The 19,160-nt window shown below is 45.1% G+C and overlaps 1 protein-coding gene across 1 annotated transcript; it reads left to right on the forward strand.

The window, feature by feature from the left end:
* Window positions 1-15,363: 15,363 nt before the first annotated feature.
* LOC18446492 (uncharacterized) lies at window positions 15,364-19,015 on the forward strand. The gene is made up of 2 exons (XM_006856609.4): window positions 15,364-17,136; window positions 18,659-19,015. The coding sequence occupies exon 1, from the start codon at window positions 15,726-15,728 to the stop codon at window positions 17,127-17,129; it is 1,404 nt and encodes a 467-aa protein (XP_006856671.1). The 5' UTR covers window positions 15,364-15,725; the 3' UTR covers window positions 17,130-17,136; window positions 18,659-19,015.
* The last annotated feature ends 145 nt before the right edge of the window (window positions 19,016-19,160 follow it).

The raw sequence follows: 19,160 nt of genomic DNA on the forward strand, positions 1-19,160 counted from the left end.
GTAGCCTCCTGACAAAGTGCTCGATGGTAGTCTCTAGACGAGATGCGCAGTGACAACCTTCTGAACGAAGCACGGAACGCTAGTCCCCTTGACGAGGCGCGACGATGCTGCTTCAGGTCTCGGGCTTGGCCCGCCCCGGCTTGACCATATCGCTATCAAGAGCTGGGGACTGGAACATCATTCTGAGTTTGTCAGGGGCAGCCTCCAGTACTGTGGGTTATAAAAGGGGAGAAACCCCACATTACAAGGGCATTTTAGAGAGAGAGAGAGAGCCAAAGCTCCTGGCGAGGGTTTTTCAGTGAGCACTTCCTTGCCAGAACTTGCAGAGAGGTGTGAAGCTTCGCAGGGTGCTTGCGAACATTTTTTGGCTAGCATCGAAGCTTTCTGAGCAAGGAAGATAATCTCTCAAGACCTTAGCAAAATTTGCAAAGGTGCCCTGCTGGAGTTCGAGTGCTTCTCAGGCCATTCTGCTACTGAAGGGGAGGTTACAGAGAGCTTAGAGGGCTCTGTCAGCTCTCTAGTTGTTGGAGGAGAAGGAGAAGTGGCTGCATTGAGCTCACCAAAAATTTAGCGGAATTTCGGTGTGCTTTGGGGGACTGCTGAAGTGGGAAAAACCAGGGCGAAGGGTAATCCGCCAGGTCTCAGGGAAGTCTTTTGGGGACTTCCGGTGGTTTTTGCTAATTTTGATAACAAGCAGGAGGCAGGAGAGGGTTTTCTCGATGTTTTTTCGCGATATTTCCAGCCATCAGAAAAGGGGAAACAACAGGGTCAGACAGGAGGTTACCGTTTGGTGAAAAAGTGTTTCTAACATGGGGAAGCCACACCAGTAGGGGAAAGAACAAGGTCAGCCGAGGGATCCCGGCAGTCGGAGGTGTGTTTCTGAGGAAGCCTGAAGGATTGCGGGGAAGGCGAAGGGTCGCAAGAAGGTGGACCATCGGTGGGGGGCAACAGTTGGGGGAACAGAAGTGGCGTGGGAGTCAATGTCCCTCGGTAATTGGGAACAATGGGAATCAAAGTACTTTGAAGTCATGCATGACATTAAGTTGCATGAGGCATTGCTTCGCGAGTCCCTAAGCCACACACGATGATTGCCATGCATGGGGGTATGAGGCTCACGACGATAGTCCCGCGAGGCATTAGCTTGCCCGTGGTGATGATAGGACACAACATTGTGTTGTGCACGACAAGAGCTTTTTAACTTCCCTGATAATGATGGGCCTTCGATTGTAACTTGCAACCTTTTCTAATTCAATGAAAGAAATTAATTTCCTTTGAGTTTGCTTGATGTTTCTCGTCTTCATTTCTATCGTTTTGTTGCACACACCGTGCTTTATTGCCATGTTAGGGATAGTACTCCTTTAAATATCGCCCGTTGATAGGGGGCATCGACTCTTCTCCATCAAAGTTTGTCAGTACATAGGTCCCACTTGATGTAACCTTCTTGATTACGAATGGACCCTCCCACTTAGGCTCGAACTTTCCTTTACGGCGCTCGTGCATGATGATCAATCTCTTGACTGCTAAGACTAGGTCCCCACGAGCGAATGAATGAACCTTGACAGACTTATCAAAGGCTCTCTTCATTCTTCCTTGATTGAGTTCGAGGTTCTATTGGGCCTCTAGTCTCTTTTCATCAAGGGCATCTAGCTCTTGGTAATGGAGCCTGACCCTCTTGTCTTCAGCTAGTCCCTGATGTTTAGCAACACAGAGTGAGGGTATTTGAATTTCGAGGGGTAGGACCGCCTCACCCCCATAGACCAGGGAATAAGGGGTGGAGTTCGTAGCATTACGAGTGGTAGTGCGATAGGCCCACAGAGCCTCAGGCAGCTTCTCGTGCCAGTTCTTCTTTGACTTTGACACTGACTTCCAGAACAACCCGCACAAAGTCTTGTTGAATGCCTCGACTAACCCATTAGCTCCAGGGGAGTTTATAGTCGAGTACTTCCACTCAAAACCGAACTTGTTGACTAGGCGGTCAACATGCTGGCTCCTGAACTGGGGGCCATTGTCAGAAATTATTCGGTCCGGGACCTCAAACCAGTATATGATGTGGTGCCGCATGAAGTTAGCCACAACGGTCCCCAGAACCTATCTGAGAGGGATTGCATGTCACCGCTAAGATGAAGGCATGGCCCAAGGCAGAAGGAGGGTTAATGGGTCTTACAATGTCCATACCCCACTGGGAAAAGGGCTATGATGTCACCGTAGGATGGAGAGGCTCTGGGTGCTGATGAATGAGGCTTGAGTGGATTTGGCACACCTAGCATCTTTTGGCATAGTTTTGGGCATCAGCTACCATGGAATGCCAGTAATAGGCGAGTCTACGTATGCGCTCGTAGAGCTTGGGGCCAGACTGATGCAGCCCACAGAGGCCCGAGTGTACTTCTTCGAGTCTTTTCTTGCCTCTTGTGCATCGACACATCTGAGGAGGATTCCATCTAATGACCGATGAAAGAGGACATCCCCATCAAGAAGGGTGTCCATGGTGGACATCCGTCGTATGTCGTTGTGCTCCGCTCAATCTTGAGGTAGCCTTCCATGATTTACGAAGTCCACAATCGGCTCCTTCAAGTCTTCTATTTGTTCAACCTTTGCACACATCAGGTCGAAGAATTCGGGCTCCTACTCTCTGGCTTTGGCTTCTTTTCCTTGAGAAACTTCCTGATCCGTGTTGAGGACATCCCTAGCAGCGAGGAGTTCCCCGAATGGGTAAGGCAGAAACTCAGGGAAGACATCCCTCTCATTGTCTACATCAACTTCGGCTCTCAAGTCAACATGTCTCCATTCGGTTACCCAGACTGGAGTGGGCCCTGATGACGACAATTGGATGGTGGCGCCGAGTTTTAAGAGCGCATCAGCCTGTGAGTTTAGCCTTCTACGGATATGACTTACGGAGAAGTCGTCGAACTAGGCCATGTAAGTTTTGGTCATGTCATGGTAAGGCTTGACAGTATCCTTCCTTAAGTCCTAGATCCCCTTCAGCTACCGGATGACCAGCTCAGAGTCGTCGAAGATGTTTAGATGTTCCAAGTCTAGCTCCTGAGCGATCTCCAATCCGATTATGATGGCTTGATACTCAGCTTCATTATAAGAAAACGCCTCCACAAGTGAGAAGGATAGAGGAATCATTCCTCAATCTGGAGTCAGGAACACAACTCATGCGCCCCCTCTATCAGACTAGAATGCTCCGTCAAAGTACATCTCCCACAGCTGAGTTATCACCGTACCGAAAAATTCCTCATCCGGGAGATCGCTTGACAGGGGAGATTCTGAGGGGACTGAGTGAGCCGTAAGGAAGTCAGCTAGGGCTTGACCTTTAACTGCCTTTCGTGGCACATACGTGACGTCGAACTCCATTAGCAGCAATGCTCACTTGGCTAAACGTCCTGACAAACATGACCGGGTCATAAGGAACTTGACCGGGTCTGCCTTGGAGATTAACTTGACCTCGTGGCCGAGCAAGTAATGGAGGAGCTTTTGCACCACAAAGATCAAGGCTAGGCACATCTTTTCAACGGGAGGGTAGTTCTTCTCGGCCCCTTATATTCTGCGGTTGAGATAATAGAGTGTCGTATCTTTCCCTCCATCGTTGTTTTGTGCCAAAAGTGCTCCGAGTGACTCATCAAGGGCGGTCACATATAGGATGAGGGGCCTTTCTAGCACTGGCGTAGAGAGTACTGGTGGATTCAACAAGTACTACTTGATGTCCTTGAGCACAGCTTGGCCCGCTTCGTCTTATATGAAGGGAATATCGTTCTTTAGTAAGTTTGAAAAGGGTCTGCATAACCCTGATAGGTTTGAAATGAACCTTCGAATGTAGACGAGCTATCTTTGGAGGCACCGCAGTTCATGGAGGGTTGTAGGCAGCGACATGTCCTGAATTGCCTTGATTTTGATTAGCTCGATCTCCAGCCTACGGTATCTCATGATAAACCCTAAGAATTTTCATGAGCGTACGCCGAAGGCACAAGGGGTTCATCTTGAGCTGGTTACACCGCAATCGCTCAAATACCTTTTTAAGGTCTTGCACGTGAGTGGATTTTGTTTCAGACTTTACCACTAAGTCATCCACATAGCACTCGACCTCCTTGTGAATCATGTCCCTGAAGATGGTTGTCATGGCTCGCTGGTATGTGGCACTGACTTTCTTTAGCCCAAAAGGCATCACAGTGCAGTAAAAGACACCCTTTGGAGTCAAGAACGCAGTGGCATCCTCATCCTCTAGTGCCATCCTAATTTGGTTGTAACCAAAATAACCGTTCATAAAGGAGAAGATTTGGCAATGGGCCGTGGAGTCAACCAGCATCTCAGTGAACGACAGAGGGAAATCGTCCTTAGGACAGGCAATGTTCAAGTCACGAAAGTCGATGCAGACCCTGATTTGGCCATTCTCCTTCTTGACTGGGCCATCTTAGGTATTTGACTTCACGTATGAATCCAGCTTGCCTGAGCTTGTTCACCTCAGCTTCGATCTGCATCTCGAGATCAGACCTAAACCTTCTTGACTTTTGCTTCATGGGTTCGACAGTAGGATCAATACCGAGGTGATGGATAGCAATTTGGGGGTCTAGACTAGGCATCTCGTGATAATGTCAGGCGAAGACATCCTGATTTGCTTGAAGGAGGGAGATATAGCTTTCTTTCTCTTCTGGAGACATCTTTGCTGAGATGAAGGTTGGCTTTGATTCGGCCTCATCCCCCAAGTTGATCCCTTTCAGTTCATCAGTCGTGGCTTGACCGCCCTCTTCCCACTCTTCGGGGGCTTTCTGAAGTTCCTCGTCTGGGACTCATAGAGGTTTTCTTTGATATCGAGTGTAGCCACCCATGACCCTGACATCTCAACCTCTAGGAGGGGCACAATGTGGGGGCTGATCTTTGGTTAGTCCAGGCAATAGAAAGGTGGGGGATCCATAGCCTTGTGATGGGGCTCACTCGACGCTTGCCCTGAACTAGGCAACTCCTCGTGCACTTGGATCATGTGGCAGGCTTTGTGGAGGGAGAAGCCTAGAGATGGCTCCGCTTTGACTTGAGTTGCCAGGGCGTCGGCAACTGTCGAGAATCCTACCGCTTAGGCTAGCATTTCTCAAAGGTGTTCTTGTTGTGGCATGGTGAGGCTGGTATCTCTGAACTCTCTATTTAGAGAGTCGAAGTCTGAGCATCGACGAGCAGTACCTGTAGAAGGAATAATGGAGAGGGAAGGAGAAGAAGGGTTAGAACGTTCCGGGCAGCTTTTTACGTCGTTACCGGAGTTGGAAGTTTGCAGGGGGTATTTAAGGTCTTGCCCCGACTTTGACCATTGTGGGGTGCTTTTAACATCGTCACCCATTTTGGCCTGCTTCTGAGATATTGATGACTCAAGTTGGTCTGCCTGATTGGACGATAAGATGAGGCGAGTTGTGCCTGGGATGAAGTCCCATAAGGTCAGCAGTGGAGGAAGGGGTCTGATGAATTCTTCCTCGACTAGTGGGTGAGGAAGATAATTCATTCGGCGAGCCAACTTAGGTGTTCGCCTTCTCCTTCGGGATACCTGAGGGGTTGTTTGGACCGCCCTATTAGGCTGGCGAGAGTCGGTAACCTGGTGGACTGCCTCGCGTCTCAGGGACTTGAACCTGCTTCTCCCATGGTAGACTTCCCAGGGTTAAGAGGTCGAAGGCCCTAAGGAGTCTAGTGCATACTTATGAGGGGCCTGCAGTGTGGCTTCTCCTTGAACGGGAGCGAGGGATTGGACGTGTTATGGAAGAATCAAGCAATCGATGCGACCTTGCTGGACTTTCTCCGTGACTATGGCCTCAAACTCAGAGCACTCATTGAGTTTGCGGCCCCACAATTGGTGATAGGGGCACTAGAGTTTTTCCGTGCCCTGGGCAAGACGCTTAGGCTGTCTGGCAAACTTGGGGGTGACGAACCCTGGTGGAGCATTGCTTCGAAGAGGGCCTGAAGAGGGTCTTGCTCCGCGCTTCCCTAGGCTTGCGTTGGGAGGTCTCCTTGTGCAGCTGAGAGAGGGACTCGAGGGTGTCCTGCCGGGTCACCTTGAACTTCCTGACACTGTTGCATCTTTTCAACAAAGAGCTTATGGAAGCCAGTGCACTCGCTGATGTCATGGTCTGGTATCCGGTGATATGCGCACTAGAAGTTTTCGGTCCCTGTAGGCAGGAACTTAGGCTGCCTTGTCGGCCTTGGGGTGGCGATTCCTTCTTCGAGCATTATGGAGATGAAAGCACGAAGGATAGCGGGTGTCCTATCATCTTCTTGGATTGTAATTACGTGAGATGCCTCAGCTGGCCCGAACGTCTTTTTCAATTCTTCGAGCTTTATCTTACCCTTGTTGATAAGGGCTTTGATAATGTCGTTGAGCTTATAGCAGTCATGAGTGGGGTGGCTAACCCTCCTGTGATAGACGCAGTACTTCTAATTTGCGTCCTGCCCAGCCAACTCCACAGTATTGGCCTCCGGCAACTGTATCATGTCCTGTTCTAGCAGCAGTCGAAGTAGTGCGGGTGTCCACTCCATGTCGAAGGGGTAAACCTTATTTTGGTGCTGGGCCAAGTAATCGTTTCGCTCAAAGTTTTTAGGAGGCGAGACGTTGTTGTAGGACTGCTGCTTGCCCCTAGCCGGAGATGCTTGTGCCTTGGAGAGGTCAAGGGTTTGAGAAACCTAATCTTTGGTGTTAGCCATGGTGACGATCACACTTATTATTGCCTTTTGATTGCCCCGACTGCTGGGGTCTGAGTTTGAGCTGGCAAATTGCTGATGAGTGTTGTCGTGCTTGAATAATCCCTCGATACGGACTGCCTTAGAGATGAGCTCTGACATGGAGGGTGGATTGGATGCCTCAACGTGTAGGGCGATCTCAGGAAGCATGTTCCATATGCAAGTCTGGGCAACTTCCTCGGTCATGAGAGTGGTGTGAAAGGTTGCCAATTCTCTCCAACGGGTGATGAATCTATCAACCTGCTCACCAGGGTCTTGCATCAAGGTGAGGAGCTCAATAGTTTCCACATTCCTTTGGACATCGTAGAAGCATTGGTAGAACAACTGCTCCATTTCTTGCTAAGTGTTCACCGAGTTCGACGGCAACCGAGCATACCATTGGAAGGCTGGTCCTTCATGAGTTTCAACGAACTGGCGGAGGAGTACCACTGGAAGGCTGGTCCTTCAAGAGTTTCGACGAACTGGTTAATGTACGAAGGATATGGCTTTTGATAGAGTGGCGTCTCTTGCATGCCCGGGACCTTATTCTTGAGGCTATGGGCCACCATAGCATCTATGTCAGTTTAGGAGACCCCGCGAGAAGAGGAGCTGTCTTGAGAGACCGGTGGGGGAGCCTGCTTAGGAGCTGTGTCCTCACCGGTCGGGAAGTCAAGCGCAGAAGGGGCCCTGAAGGCCTCTAGACACTCCATCTTTCCGAGGATGGCTTGCATCATCTCCTCAAACTTGTTCATCCGCTCCTCCTTAGCGTCGTTCGGGTCATTGATCACCATGACACTGACCGTTTCTTCTGGGAGGTTAGAGTTAGGTGACGCCACGGACTGTCGAGACTGGTGAATCATGCGCAGCAAGTCGGTCTGGAGGGCCGACTGGACTCGGGCTTTGTATGCTGATCTTGTGAGGATAGTTCTTAACGGTCTTGGAACCGCAGCTTCTGGGTGGTGATTACCGAATAGTACTCCCAGACTTGCTCAGGCTCTGAAGTTCGAAGAGGGAAAAAGGGATTACAAGGTAGGATTTTGTCAGGGGTGGTGACTTCGACTGCCTTAGAGGCTTCCTTGGTCAGGATCTATAGGCCTCTCTTTTGCTTGATCCTGAGGCGGCTATAGACCTCATTCGAGAACCGAGCCCGAGACTTGGACTGCCCCGTTTTCTTTGAACAGACGTGCGCCATGTCTATGAGCTGAAGCAGGGAGTGGGGCCCGAGGATGGAGTGCAGCTTGGGTTCTTGTTTTGGAGGTTGGAGGCCTCTATCCGACATCAAGCCCCGAATTCCTTTGTGAGGCCAGGGTGTTTGGATGACCCAGGGCTAGCTCAAGATGGTACTCTTAGGGAAGACCTTTGAGTACCAGGGCTCGAGGTGCCTGCTTGGCATCGAGAGAGCGGCAGAGGAAAGAGGAGCCAGCTTATGACTCTGCCTGAGTCTGGCTTTGAAAGGGACCTGCGAAGATGGTGCGTGTGCACCTTTAGGGTTAGCTGTTCGGGTGACTTGAGGGTCAGCCCGGTCTCGATCAATGGGTTTGACCTGTGGATGCCGAGACTCACAAGCTTGTGTTTGTGAGGGACGAGGCAAGAGCTAGTCTCTCACAAGGTAAAGTTGTGTGTGTCGGGAGGGAAGACGGTGCGGTCGATCCTCCTATACTGGAGGTGGCATAGAGCTAGCGCTGCCCCGAGCTGTGGAAAGTGAATGCATGGCCCATTCAGGGTTTGGCCCAAGAAGGCCTAGTCTTGGATGCGAGCTCAAGGCAACATGAGGGTTGCCCTGAGGTGTGGCTTGAGTGGATAGACCACGATCCCTTGAGTGTGTGCGAGAGGTGAAGACCTCAGGAACTCCGCCTCTGTGTACCACCCCCCCGGTGTGGAGGCTCAGAGTAGTGAAGGAGCACGGGGGTTTACCTTGTGACGAAGCTCAAGAGCAACAACAGTTTGCTCGCCTTTCGTAGGGATGGACGAGGCAGCCGTCCGGTGTACCGCAGTAGTATGACTGGCAAGAGATTTGCCAGTAACTAGGTGCGCGGCAATAAAAATGCTACCCATGCAAGGGGCCTTGGTGGAGAGTCCACCATAGCAAGAAAGCGGGGAGGCAAGGACCTTTAAATCCCCTATCGCACTGACCCAGGTGAGAACCTGGGAGCCGGACCGTGAGTCCTGACTCAGAGAAGAGTAGGGAAGAAAGCTTGAGCGACTAGCTTCCCTGAGAAAGCCACGAGTGTAGGAATAAGGAAATCCCTGACCTGAATGAACGGGTTGAACAATCTAGGTGCCATAGAAATGAGTGCAGAAAGTAAACAAGGAAACTGGTTAAACAAGAGTGGACCGACTAAGGGGTAGTAAGTCCCCAGTGGAGTCGTCAAGCTGGTTAGGTGCCTCGATCTCGTCCTATGGACTTAGGTGATCTGGTGGCACGTGTCTCGGATCTCTGGTGGACTCCGGATTTGAGATCTCTCTCTAGAAATCTTGCTCGAGGGCAAGGGCGGGTATACCAACGAATGAGAGAGGAATTTTAGGTGGGTTCAGGACTTACTCCAGTTGGCTCGCGTGGACGCCCTCTTAGATCACGAGGAAAGCCCCCCAGCTACTTGAGCTGGTTTGGAATCGTGTCCCTTGACCTGTAGCCCTCTTGTTTTTCTGCACAACACTTTCATGGTTGATTTGTAAGACAAGTAGGTCAAAAAGGACCCACCCTTGTCTACGGGCAATGCACGTTCATGGGAGAAGGCGATGAAGTGCAAGGTCAGATGAAAGATGGAAAGGAGAAGAGAACTTGATGGAGAGGTGAGGTTGGCATGACAACCGAAAGCCACCGACTCAGAGTGGTAGCAAGACAAGCATGGTTCACAGGACCAGCATAGCGACAGTACTATTCGAAACCAAGGTCGATGCGTCAGTGTTAGGCTAGGCCTACCCTCAATCGAGTGAGAAGAGAAAGAGCTGGAGAGGAAACAACGAGACGGTGAAGAGAAGGGGAAATGCAGACGTCGATAGACATTATGATGGGCAATGCAAGGAGGTGGCGCATCCCTGTGGACGACGCTAGCTCTTTATGAGGCACACGACTATGGTTTCTCCTAGGTCGCACGATGATAGGTATGGGATGCAGGGAGAACGACGATAGTCACCAGACACACGAAGGAATCCTGTGGACAGCGATGGGTGTTGCCAGGGCCTCTAGCAGGTGGCGATAGGTATCGCTGTCTACATTAGGTGAGTAGCAGAGGAAGACTCCTACAAGCGGCAACAGACTTCGTCGTCTAGGTTCTTCACAGAGGCGTCAAAGCTATGTCTGTGGGCGGCGATAGGTAGTGTCGTCTGCAGACTTCACAAAGAGAAAGAGACAAACGAGAAGGAGGGAAGGGAGACTCATGCATGGTGCTACTACTAGCATGCACTGCCTGTGAGGCCAAGGGAGGGGCATGCATAGCACTGCCATTGCTGTGCACGACCTCCGTGAGGGACTCAGACAAAGAAGAGGGTGAAGAGAAGAGAAGGGAGAAGGGAGAAAGAAGAAGAAAAGAAAAATAAGAGAGAGAAGGTTTACCTCAACCTAGCGGTACCCATCGAAAGTTTCTCTCACCTTACCCTCTCTCTCAAGTGCGCCAATGGTAAGAAAGAGAAACTTGTATTAAGTGAAAACTCTCTCTTTCTCTTGTGTGTATATGTGTTTACCTTTTTTTTTTTTTTTTTTTCTGCGTATAATGATGGTACGTATATATAGAAGTGTGCCCCAAACATGGGTGGATGATCAAAAGTAACCTTAATTGCCGGAAATTAAGATTAAATTGAATTAAAAGAAAGTAAAAAATGATAAATTTGCCCCTTCCTAACAAGTTGTGGAATTCCAAAGCAGTCGTTGTATTGCCCAAGGACTTGCGTGTTCTTGCATGGCTGATCCGGGGTCGTTCTTATGCCCGGATGATCGTAAGATAATTGTTTTCTTATAGGGCTCGGTATGGTGATCAATTTGATACTAACTTCAAGCCATGGATCGTGTTTTTGATGCACGATCATGTGACTTGAATTTTAAGTAGATATTGAAACTTCGAATCGATAGTGTGTTCGTTCCTTGATGTTTTTCTGTGTTTTCTTTGCTGAATCACACTGAGCATGCCACTACGATTACGGGGCACAAAAAATAGCTCGACTCCGTGGCTAAACGAAGATTTTGCATGTTTGGAATTTTGGCTAGAATTAAGGATTCTGGCAACAGAATTTACAATCTGTTCGTCGGCTTCGTGTGCAGAATCCGACTGTTCTTCATGTACGGGGTTCGGGTCAAAGATGGCCCAAGACATTACGCCCACAATCGGGCTCATGAGCGGTGTGATTTGGCCACTCAAGCGAGGTAGGACGCTGTTGAATTTCCTGCACTTTCTTCACGAATCAGCAATTTCTCTCTACCTTTTCTTCATGCTCGGGTATCGTCATAGGGGGTGCCACATAACGAATCGCTCGTCTTGACTAGACGAACATGCTTGTCAAATTTGAGCTCAATCCGATGTGAGACGACCGAGATATGAGTGTTGAAAGTCACTGGTCGTGACTGTCCCTTTAATGGTGTTGTTTTGCGGGTGGCCACACAGGAATAGAGTGCAGCTCCTCCTGTTTTACTCTTTCGCCTATAATAACTTCTTGGAGTGTCTGTTTGGGCTTAAACTTGACCCTTGGAGGTTTTAAACCGTGCTGGATCCAATGGTTGTCGTCCCACAGCAGTTTGGGTCGCTAAAAATGTAGCTCTAGTTATAGGGGTTCGTTTTAGGATACTAGAGGCGATTCTGTTGGAACTGTTTCTCAGTCTGCACTGTCTTAGACATTTCGGAATGCCACAAAAATTGGCAAGAGACTTTTGAGAGACTTCATAAAGATCTTGGCCAGTTCTAGGGCTGTTCTGAGACTGTCGAAATTTCCAGTACTTGCTAAGCCTTTATTGAGCAGGGGCCTCATGTTGATGAAAAATACCTTCCAACACACAGTTCATATCAAATGGAACTACATTCTCAACTCAGTTACAATAAATTTTATCCCTCAAATTGGATGTGTGGGAAGACAACCAGTTTGATCCACACCCTGTCAATATAAAATGCTGTCATTTTGGAACTCTAATAGCTAGCTGGTTTTCCATCTTTGTGTTTCCAATAGCCCAGAACTAGTTGCATAGTGGGTGAATGAAATATACAACTTCTATTTTATTTAGGGTCCTTGTAAAGTGAGCAAATGCTTTATTTTTTAATGAAGTATTTGATTACAAAAAGTATTTGAGCGCAAATGCTCTATTTCAAAGAGAGATGCTATTTATTATGGATGTTGGATGACTGTTGCACGAGATTTGCAATCTGTTTTTATGCGAACCTTCGTTTTGCAAACTTGATCGACAAAAGGGAGATTTGGATGTCTACTTGAAATTTCAAGTTTTTTTTTTTTTTTTTTTTGGTTTTTCAGGAGCCAGAAAGATGAATGTATGTTTGTTGAGTGCCATTGATGTGCTTCGAGGGTATTTGGATAAGAGGTAACCCATGTAAATCAATCACCCATGTTTTATTTTTGTTTTTAGTCTAATTTTTCTCAAGCTAGAATGATGCATGTCTATTTACTTGTTAAGTGCCTTTGATGTACTTTAAGAGTTTTGAATTTTTCCTCCTAGAGATATCCATGCAAATCAATCACCCACGTTTCAAGGGTAAAGGAGCAATGAGTGTAGCAGTGTCTAATGTTTTGGCGTTCCAAAGTATGCCAGCCTCCAAATAGGCCTCTATCCAAACCTTAATCAAATAACATTGTGGCCTGAAGAAGTAGATACATTTTGGTATAGATAGTAGTTTCACATAAAAAGGCTTATGTTTCTATGAGATGATAAACTCTGCCCAAAATTCCCCTTCAAGATTTGGAACCATGATAATTGGCAAAAAGCTTTGATACATTTATCCTTGACAAACAATGAATAAGCAGCTATCTTTACATCAACGCAATCCATACACTTCTACGTACGATTTGCGAGATTCAAATACCCAATTCCATTATCAAGCAAGTTAGAGAGAGAGAAATGTCTCACAACGAAAATGTTTCATACCAAAAGGATATCAAAAACTTAAAACATAACAAAAATGTCTCATACCGATAAGATACCATAAACAAAATTTTAGGATATACGGTCTATACTTCTTACATACACTTAAAAAACGATCCCATTAATTAATAGAAAAAAGACAACAAAACTTAGGGATCTATAAACTCTCTCCAATATATTTCGAAGTGAAAGATTTGGCATTTGGAATGCCGACCTTTGCAGTTGGGATGGTCTTAGTACCATTTTGGTTTACAAGGATGTGCATATTTGTTTGTGACCTTTGACTAAGTCGCTGGTCATATGTTTTTTGGGTTACAACATTTGAGTTGTCCTGAGCCAGGCAAGTATTATGCAATGCACGAGTAATTTGAGAACCACTTTTAATGGGTCTAGGTCCCAAGAGACCCAAAGTAGGTGAGGTGGTCGGGGGAAGCTTTTGCTTGACCCGATTCGTCACTGCAATGGTTGAACCATTCATAGTGATGTGAGTGAGAGTATGTCGAATGGCTTTGGAGCCATTCGAGTTATATGGTCTGACGACTGAGCCGTCAGCATGAAGTGTGTGGGGCATCATACCAATATGAGTAGTGCCTGTGTCGAGTGGAGATGAGGTAACCTTGTGGTTACCCACTGAAGTGGTGGTCTTAGAAGAACCAACCATTGAGGAGAGGGAGTGGTCTTAGAACCACTCTTGAGCTTATGACTAGTGGAGAGTCCACCAGTAGTAGTGTGGGCATGAAGGGCGGCGATTTTAGAACCGCTCATGCAGTTGACACCAATGGACTTGCCATTGACACTGATAGAGAGGAAGCATGGGGTTTGAGGATCCTTTCCCGAGTTGTCCTAGGCTCAAGCCCGGGTGTGAAGGTCGGAAAGACCTCACAAGAGATAAGTGGGAGCAGTCGGTGGTCGAACCTTACTTCCCATGGGTAAGTTCACGAATGTGGGAATTATGAAATCCCCAATTTGGATGAGCGAAGAGTAATTGGACTCCATAGCAGATTTTAAGAAAGAAAGAGTGAGTTGAGATGTCAATCTGAGAGCGGACTGAACATCCTATAGGGTGGTATATCCTCAGTGGACCTGCCAGTTGGTCGGGCCGGGATTTACCTCATTCGAGCTTCTTTGGGAACCCGGGCTCTATGAACCCCCTCTCAGACAACTGATTTACTCACGAGCGCGTGTGTGCCTCACGTGCCACTTGCGGATAGGAATTTCCAACAATAAGAATATTTTAAAAGCAATGAAGAGGTGGACTCGAATACCACGATTGAGTTTGTAGGATATGCCTGGGCTATTGCCCTCTTAGATCAATGACGAAAGCCTTCCAGTCATCCAGCAGCGCAGTTTGAATTCGACCCCCTCTGAAATCAACACCTCACTTAGACTCTCGCAAAGAGATTGCTAATAAAAAGTCCACTGATATTAAACTCCTCTTTGACGTGTTTACAAGTCCATGGTTTTAGTTTTGGAGGTAGAGTGATAGGAGAAAAAAATAAGATCAGGTTGATGAGAACGTGGTGAGATGAAAAAAGTGAAGAGATGAAAAAAAATGGCGGGGGCTACTTGGGCTCTCGATTCCCAAGTTATCGTTCACTTCCCTTGGATAAATTGTCACCGTCCAAAATATTGGACGGTGAGAAAGGCTGCACATTCTCTAGATATTTCTATTGGGCTGCAGCCCTATGAAAATCATTTTCCTTCCCAAGTTATCTTTCACTTCCCTTGGGATAAATTGTCACCATCCAAAATATTTGATGGTGAGGAGGGCTGCACCTTCTCTAGATATTTCCATTGCGCTGTAGCCCTATGAAAATCATTTTCCTTCCTGAAAAGATTTTTAAAAGGAAAATTGTTTCATGCGGGATGGATCGTATAACTACATAGTCCAAAAAATATAAAGCATCTATCTTAAAGATTGATGCAAGTAGGTGTTTCATCTAAAAATAATAGAAACCAACCATCCAAATGTTTTCTTATTAAAATTATTATTTCTAATTTTTTAAATTTATGTATTTTTTTATATTCATGATCTCTATGTTAGAGATTACATGACATTAAAAATCAAGTCCAAAATTCCATCTCAAAAATAGATTTATTAATAGGCCCTTGGCCACATAGAAATCGCGTTCTTTTTAAAAATCTAAGACCTTTTATTTTTAAAAGAAAATGGTTTGATAGGTCTGCATTTGTATCAAAATTAGTGAAGCCTCACTTTATAACTCATCGAAAATTACAATTCAAGCATTAGAAAACCTTTACATCAATCATCTTAGCTTCAACATTATGGTTGTGGGAAAACAATAGGATTTTAAACTCTAAAAAAATGTCTATTGTAACAAATTATGTAGACCGTCCATTTCACCTTAAAAATAATGTTTAAAGATCCACAAGATCTGTACTATTTTTGAGTTTCAAATTTCATTGTTTGTATTGGAAATTGAGTTTAGAGCCATCCTAAAAATTTCCATTGCCCAAAGTGCTTTTTGGAGGAGGATTTGAGGTGAGGCTTTATTTTGTTTTTATAAAGCCTCGGCCTTATAGAAACCTCATTTTTTAAAATAATCTAAAAAATCTATGTCGCAAAAATTCGCTCGTACGTTAGGGAAGTGTAAGGTTCGCTTATGCGCGCGGCTTACCCGCTACTTCAAATACATTTTTATTTTGAAAGGTGAAGGGATTCTTACTTCAAAACCCTAAACCCCATTTTTCAAACCTTCGAGCTTCCTGCATTTACAGGCCTTCTGCATTTTCTTCATGGCTTCTTCTGATTAAGTTATGTTGAAAAGAGTTACTTTATGGATATAAGATGACCAATCTGAGAATTGAGGTGAACCCTTTCGTCGCTCCTCCCATTGAAACAAACCCTAGACGTTGAGCCCACATTTTTACAGTGATATCTCAGCCAGTTACGCAATCTCTTCACGATTTCATCACCCAATCTTTTCAAGATTTCATGGATACCTCTGAAGCAATTGCTCTAGAATGTCGAGTTTCCTTTTCACAAGAGGAAAACCTGAAGAACATTTCCGGTTGGACAGAGGAATCACCAAATTGTTTAAGCGGTGCTTCTGAATCCGAGCTACCTGGAACCCTGAATTCGACAGTGAGCCCCACAAAAATATCGATGATCTCTATATCTGAAAGCTCTGACGGTTTGAGCCCTAAAAGCAAAGAAAATGAGCTTTGGAGAGAAGATATAGGCAATGAGGAATGTTTACAAGAACATCGGAAGGGTAAGTGTGTTAAGTCTTCCGAGTTGTGCTCTGGTTCTCATATTTTGAGGGTGAAATCTACTAAGGATTCACAGTTGAAGCTTGATCCAGGTGTTTCGAAACTTCCGGACAAGGACTGTTCTTGTGAATTTTCTGAAATCGATCCACAGAGTGCTAGTCTTCTTAAAGAGCCTGTAAAAGCTGTAAGGTCGAAGCTCAAGGATGGAGCTTTAGGTTTTCTGGGCTCTAACTCTGTTACGCCAGGGGGGTTTCATAAGGATTTATCTTGTAGAGGAGTTTTTGGTGATCCATTGCTAAAAGGTGTAAGCTTTGACATGAGCTCTGGTGCTACACATCGAGAAATTGCTGGGTCTAGTAAGTCCACGGCTCTTTTTCCTAATAATTCTGTGTTAATGGGTAATCCTAGTGAAATATCCAGGCAATCTTCTCCATTGAAATCTAAAAGCTTAGTCCCAGGGTCTCAGAGAGATTTGTGTGGTAGTGGTTCTGTTAAAGGTGCACCTGTAATAGAACGTGGAGAGTTGCCTCTTTCTAAACTCAATTTGAAGGGTTCGTCAGGCAAAGGTGTTAGCACCAAGAGTTCATCTGTGGGACCTGGTCATGGAGATCGAGGGTTCATTACCCCAAGATCGAAAGATCTCTATTTGGTACATTCCCTACTGAATTTAGGATTATCCAAGTCTAGGTCTCCAGATTTTACTTGTAAAACTGATCAACATGAAAAGGTGAGGAATGCAATGCTAAAGGTTTCAAAATCCATGATTGAAAATCTTGCTAGTAAAAGTGCTATTTTTGAAGATGATAGTGATAAAGGAAGGTTTTCTGATACTGGGTCTAAAGATGGTAATAGTAGTGGTACAAAGGGTGATGAAGGTGTTGAAATAGGATGCAAAAGGAAGTTACCGCCGTGGGTTGCAGAGGTGAGAGAGAAAATGGGTTATGACGAAGGTGAGAAGAGGAGTAAGGGTGACAGGGTTTACCCCAAGACTCTTATTGAAATTCTTGAGAATTGGAGCTCTGAGAAACCTGATACCAGTCTTGGTGATGTTGATATTTTGGAGGTCGCTATGAGAGCCGGCCTTACTTTCCCTGTTCCAGCATGGAGGAAGGCGAAGGAGCCGTAGATGATTGGTGATTGTTTACTATAACTTCTTAGTAATCCTGTGTGTAAATTTTTAATTTGTAGTTCGTTAGGTTGAAAAACGATGTTGAAAAATGTTGTTCACTTGGTAATTTTGAGGGTGACGATAGTTGGCCAGTGTAGATGGACTTAGATAACATAATATCACATATATCTTGAACTTCAAAAATATGAGTTGCATGCCCTTTAGGGATTCTAGATGATTTGATAACTTTTACTGTAAATTTCACTTTCTGATTTTTTTAAAAATTGGGTTTATTTTTTTATTACTATTTTGAGTTTGATGAAAGGCAATAAAAATTTATGTGTTTAGATGCACAATCCCACAATAGATGTTGAAGGCTTTGTGACGGTTGTGAAACAAGGTATACTTCACCTTTTAGAATTTTGGATCAGAATTCACAATTGATAGTCCAAATGGTGCATATCAATTGCCGGCTTATATTTTCAAATTTTCAGATGCTGAAGTTTAAAAGCCAAACTAATCTAATTCCTAATTTCCAATTGCTATAAAATCCAGCGGGCTGATATTTCAATTGTTGATCACATGTCCCTGACAATGATATCTTTTTTCTCCAAATATAGAGTAAAATATTGCCATGCCTCTTTTAAGCTGGAAGCCTGGAAAAGATGCGTATGGCATTTAACTTATGTCGAATGATTAACCATGCTGCTAATATGGAACCTCACCAATCAAATATGCAACCTCACCAGTCAATCGGTCATGGATCTATGCGCTACAATGTTTCTTGTGCTTAATAACCAGCCCTAAACATGAACTCCTATTTTATTTATAGTGGTCGCCTTGAATCTTGACCTTAACATGTGAGAATGATCCAACAATTCCATTCAACTTTCACATTCAGGGGTTTATGCCTGTGATTTTTTTGGAACCTACAGAATTATCTCCTGGTCCAATTATTCACTGTAGAATTAGATGTGTTAGCATTTGTAGAATAGTATGTGTAATGTGTTGATGAATTAATGTGTTAATTGTAATCTACGTTGGTTTGATTGAGTTTGTGATATTATTAATTAAAAAGGGTAGGTTCTCATGAGGGCCATCACTGTCCAATCAATGAGTTGGATGGTGATGGCGAGTGTGAGACTCTACAGAACATGGAATGGCATGGATGATGGGTTTTGCTCTCTCTACATCACCTTCCAACCTATTGATTGGATGGTGATGAGCCTCATGGCTGCATATTCCATGTGGTAATGTGGACTACAGCATATAGATCTTGTTTTGATTGTGAATTCTTAAACAGTAGGAAATATATCTACCCTAGGTTTTGAATGGCCCAACGGTTTTAGTTTATTTATATTTATTTTGTTAAGGGAAATTTGTCAAAATACATCTAAGATTACATTGTGCCCATATGTTTTGATTTAATTTCAAAATGCCCATCAAAATACGCATGGTTTGGAAAGGGAATAGTAGAAAAAAGGGTAAAACATTAAATTGTTGAAAAGTGAGGTGTATTTTGATAAAGTTCATTTGTATGAATGCAGCATACCAGAAAGTTGGGGATCTTTTTTGCTTAGAAGCGCTGAACTCGCCATTATGAAGGCCTTGGAGCACTGTTTTTTTGCTGTGGCATGATAACTTACCCTTAAGAAAGGTTTGGGCTTCTTTCTTCAGAAATCTTTTTGACTTTTGGACATGTAAGATTATGTTGGGGACATCCACTGAGAGAAGGAAACCACATGGCAACCAGTTATTCTCTCAGCACTAACTTTCTCACCATAGATCTTCTGTTTTTCTTTTGGAGATGACCTCTCTTTAACTCTTATATTCTATTCGTTGTTTTGCTCTATCCTCTGTACCATGCGTATCGTAATGACATCATACTGATTTCCAAGAAGAAATGTATTGCACACAGATTACTTGTTTTAGCTCCTAGATTCATTTTAAATTTATAAATCCAAGTTAAACACTTTTCATTGGGATTCATCACAATTTAGGAGGCTATTTAACAAGGGAATGTCAACTGGTGTATTAGACACCAATTAT

This window comes from Amborella trichopoda, chromosome 4 (assembly GCF_054954075.1).
Source record: "Amborella trichopoda isolate Santa Cruz 75 chromosome 4, AtrichopodaSantaCruz75HAP2 v2.0, whole genome shotgun sequence".
In the NCBI taxonomy this organism is placed as follows: domain Eukaryota; kingdom Viridiplantae; phylum Streptophyta; class Magnoliopsida; order Amborellales; family Amborellaceae; genus Amborella; species Amborella trichopoda.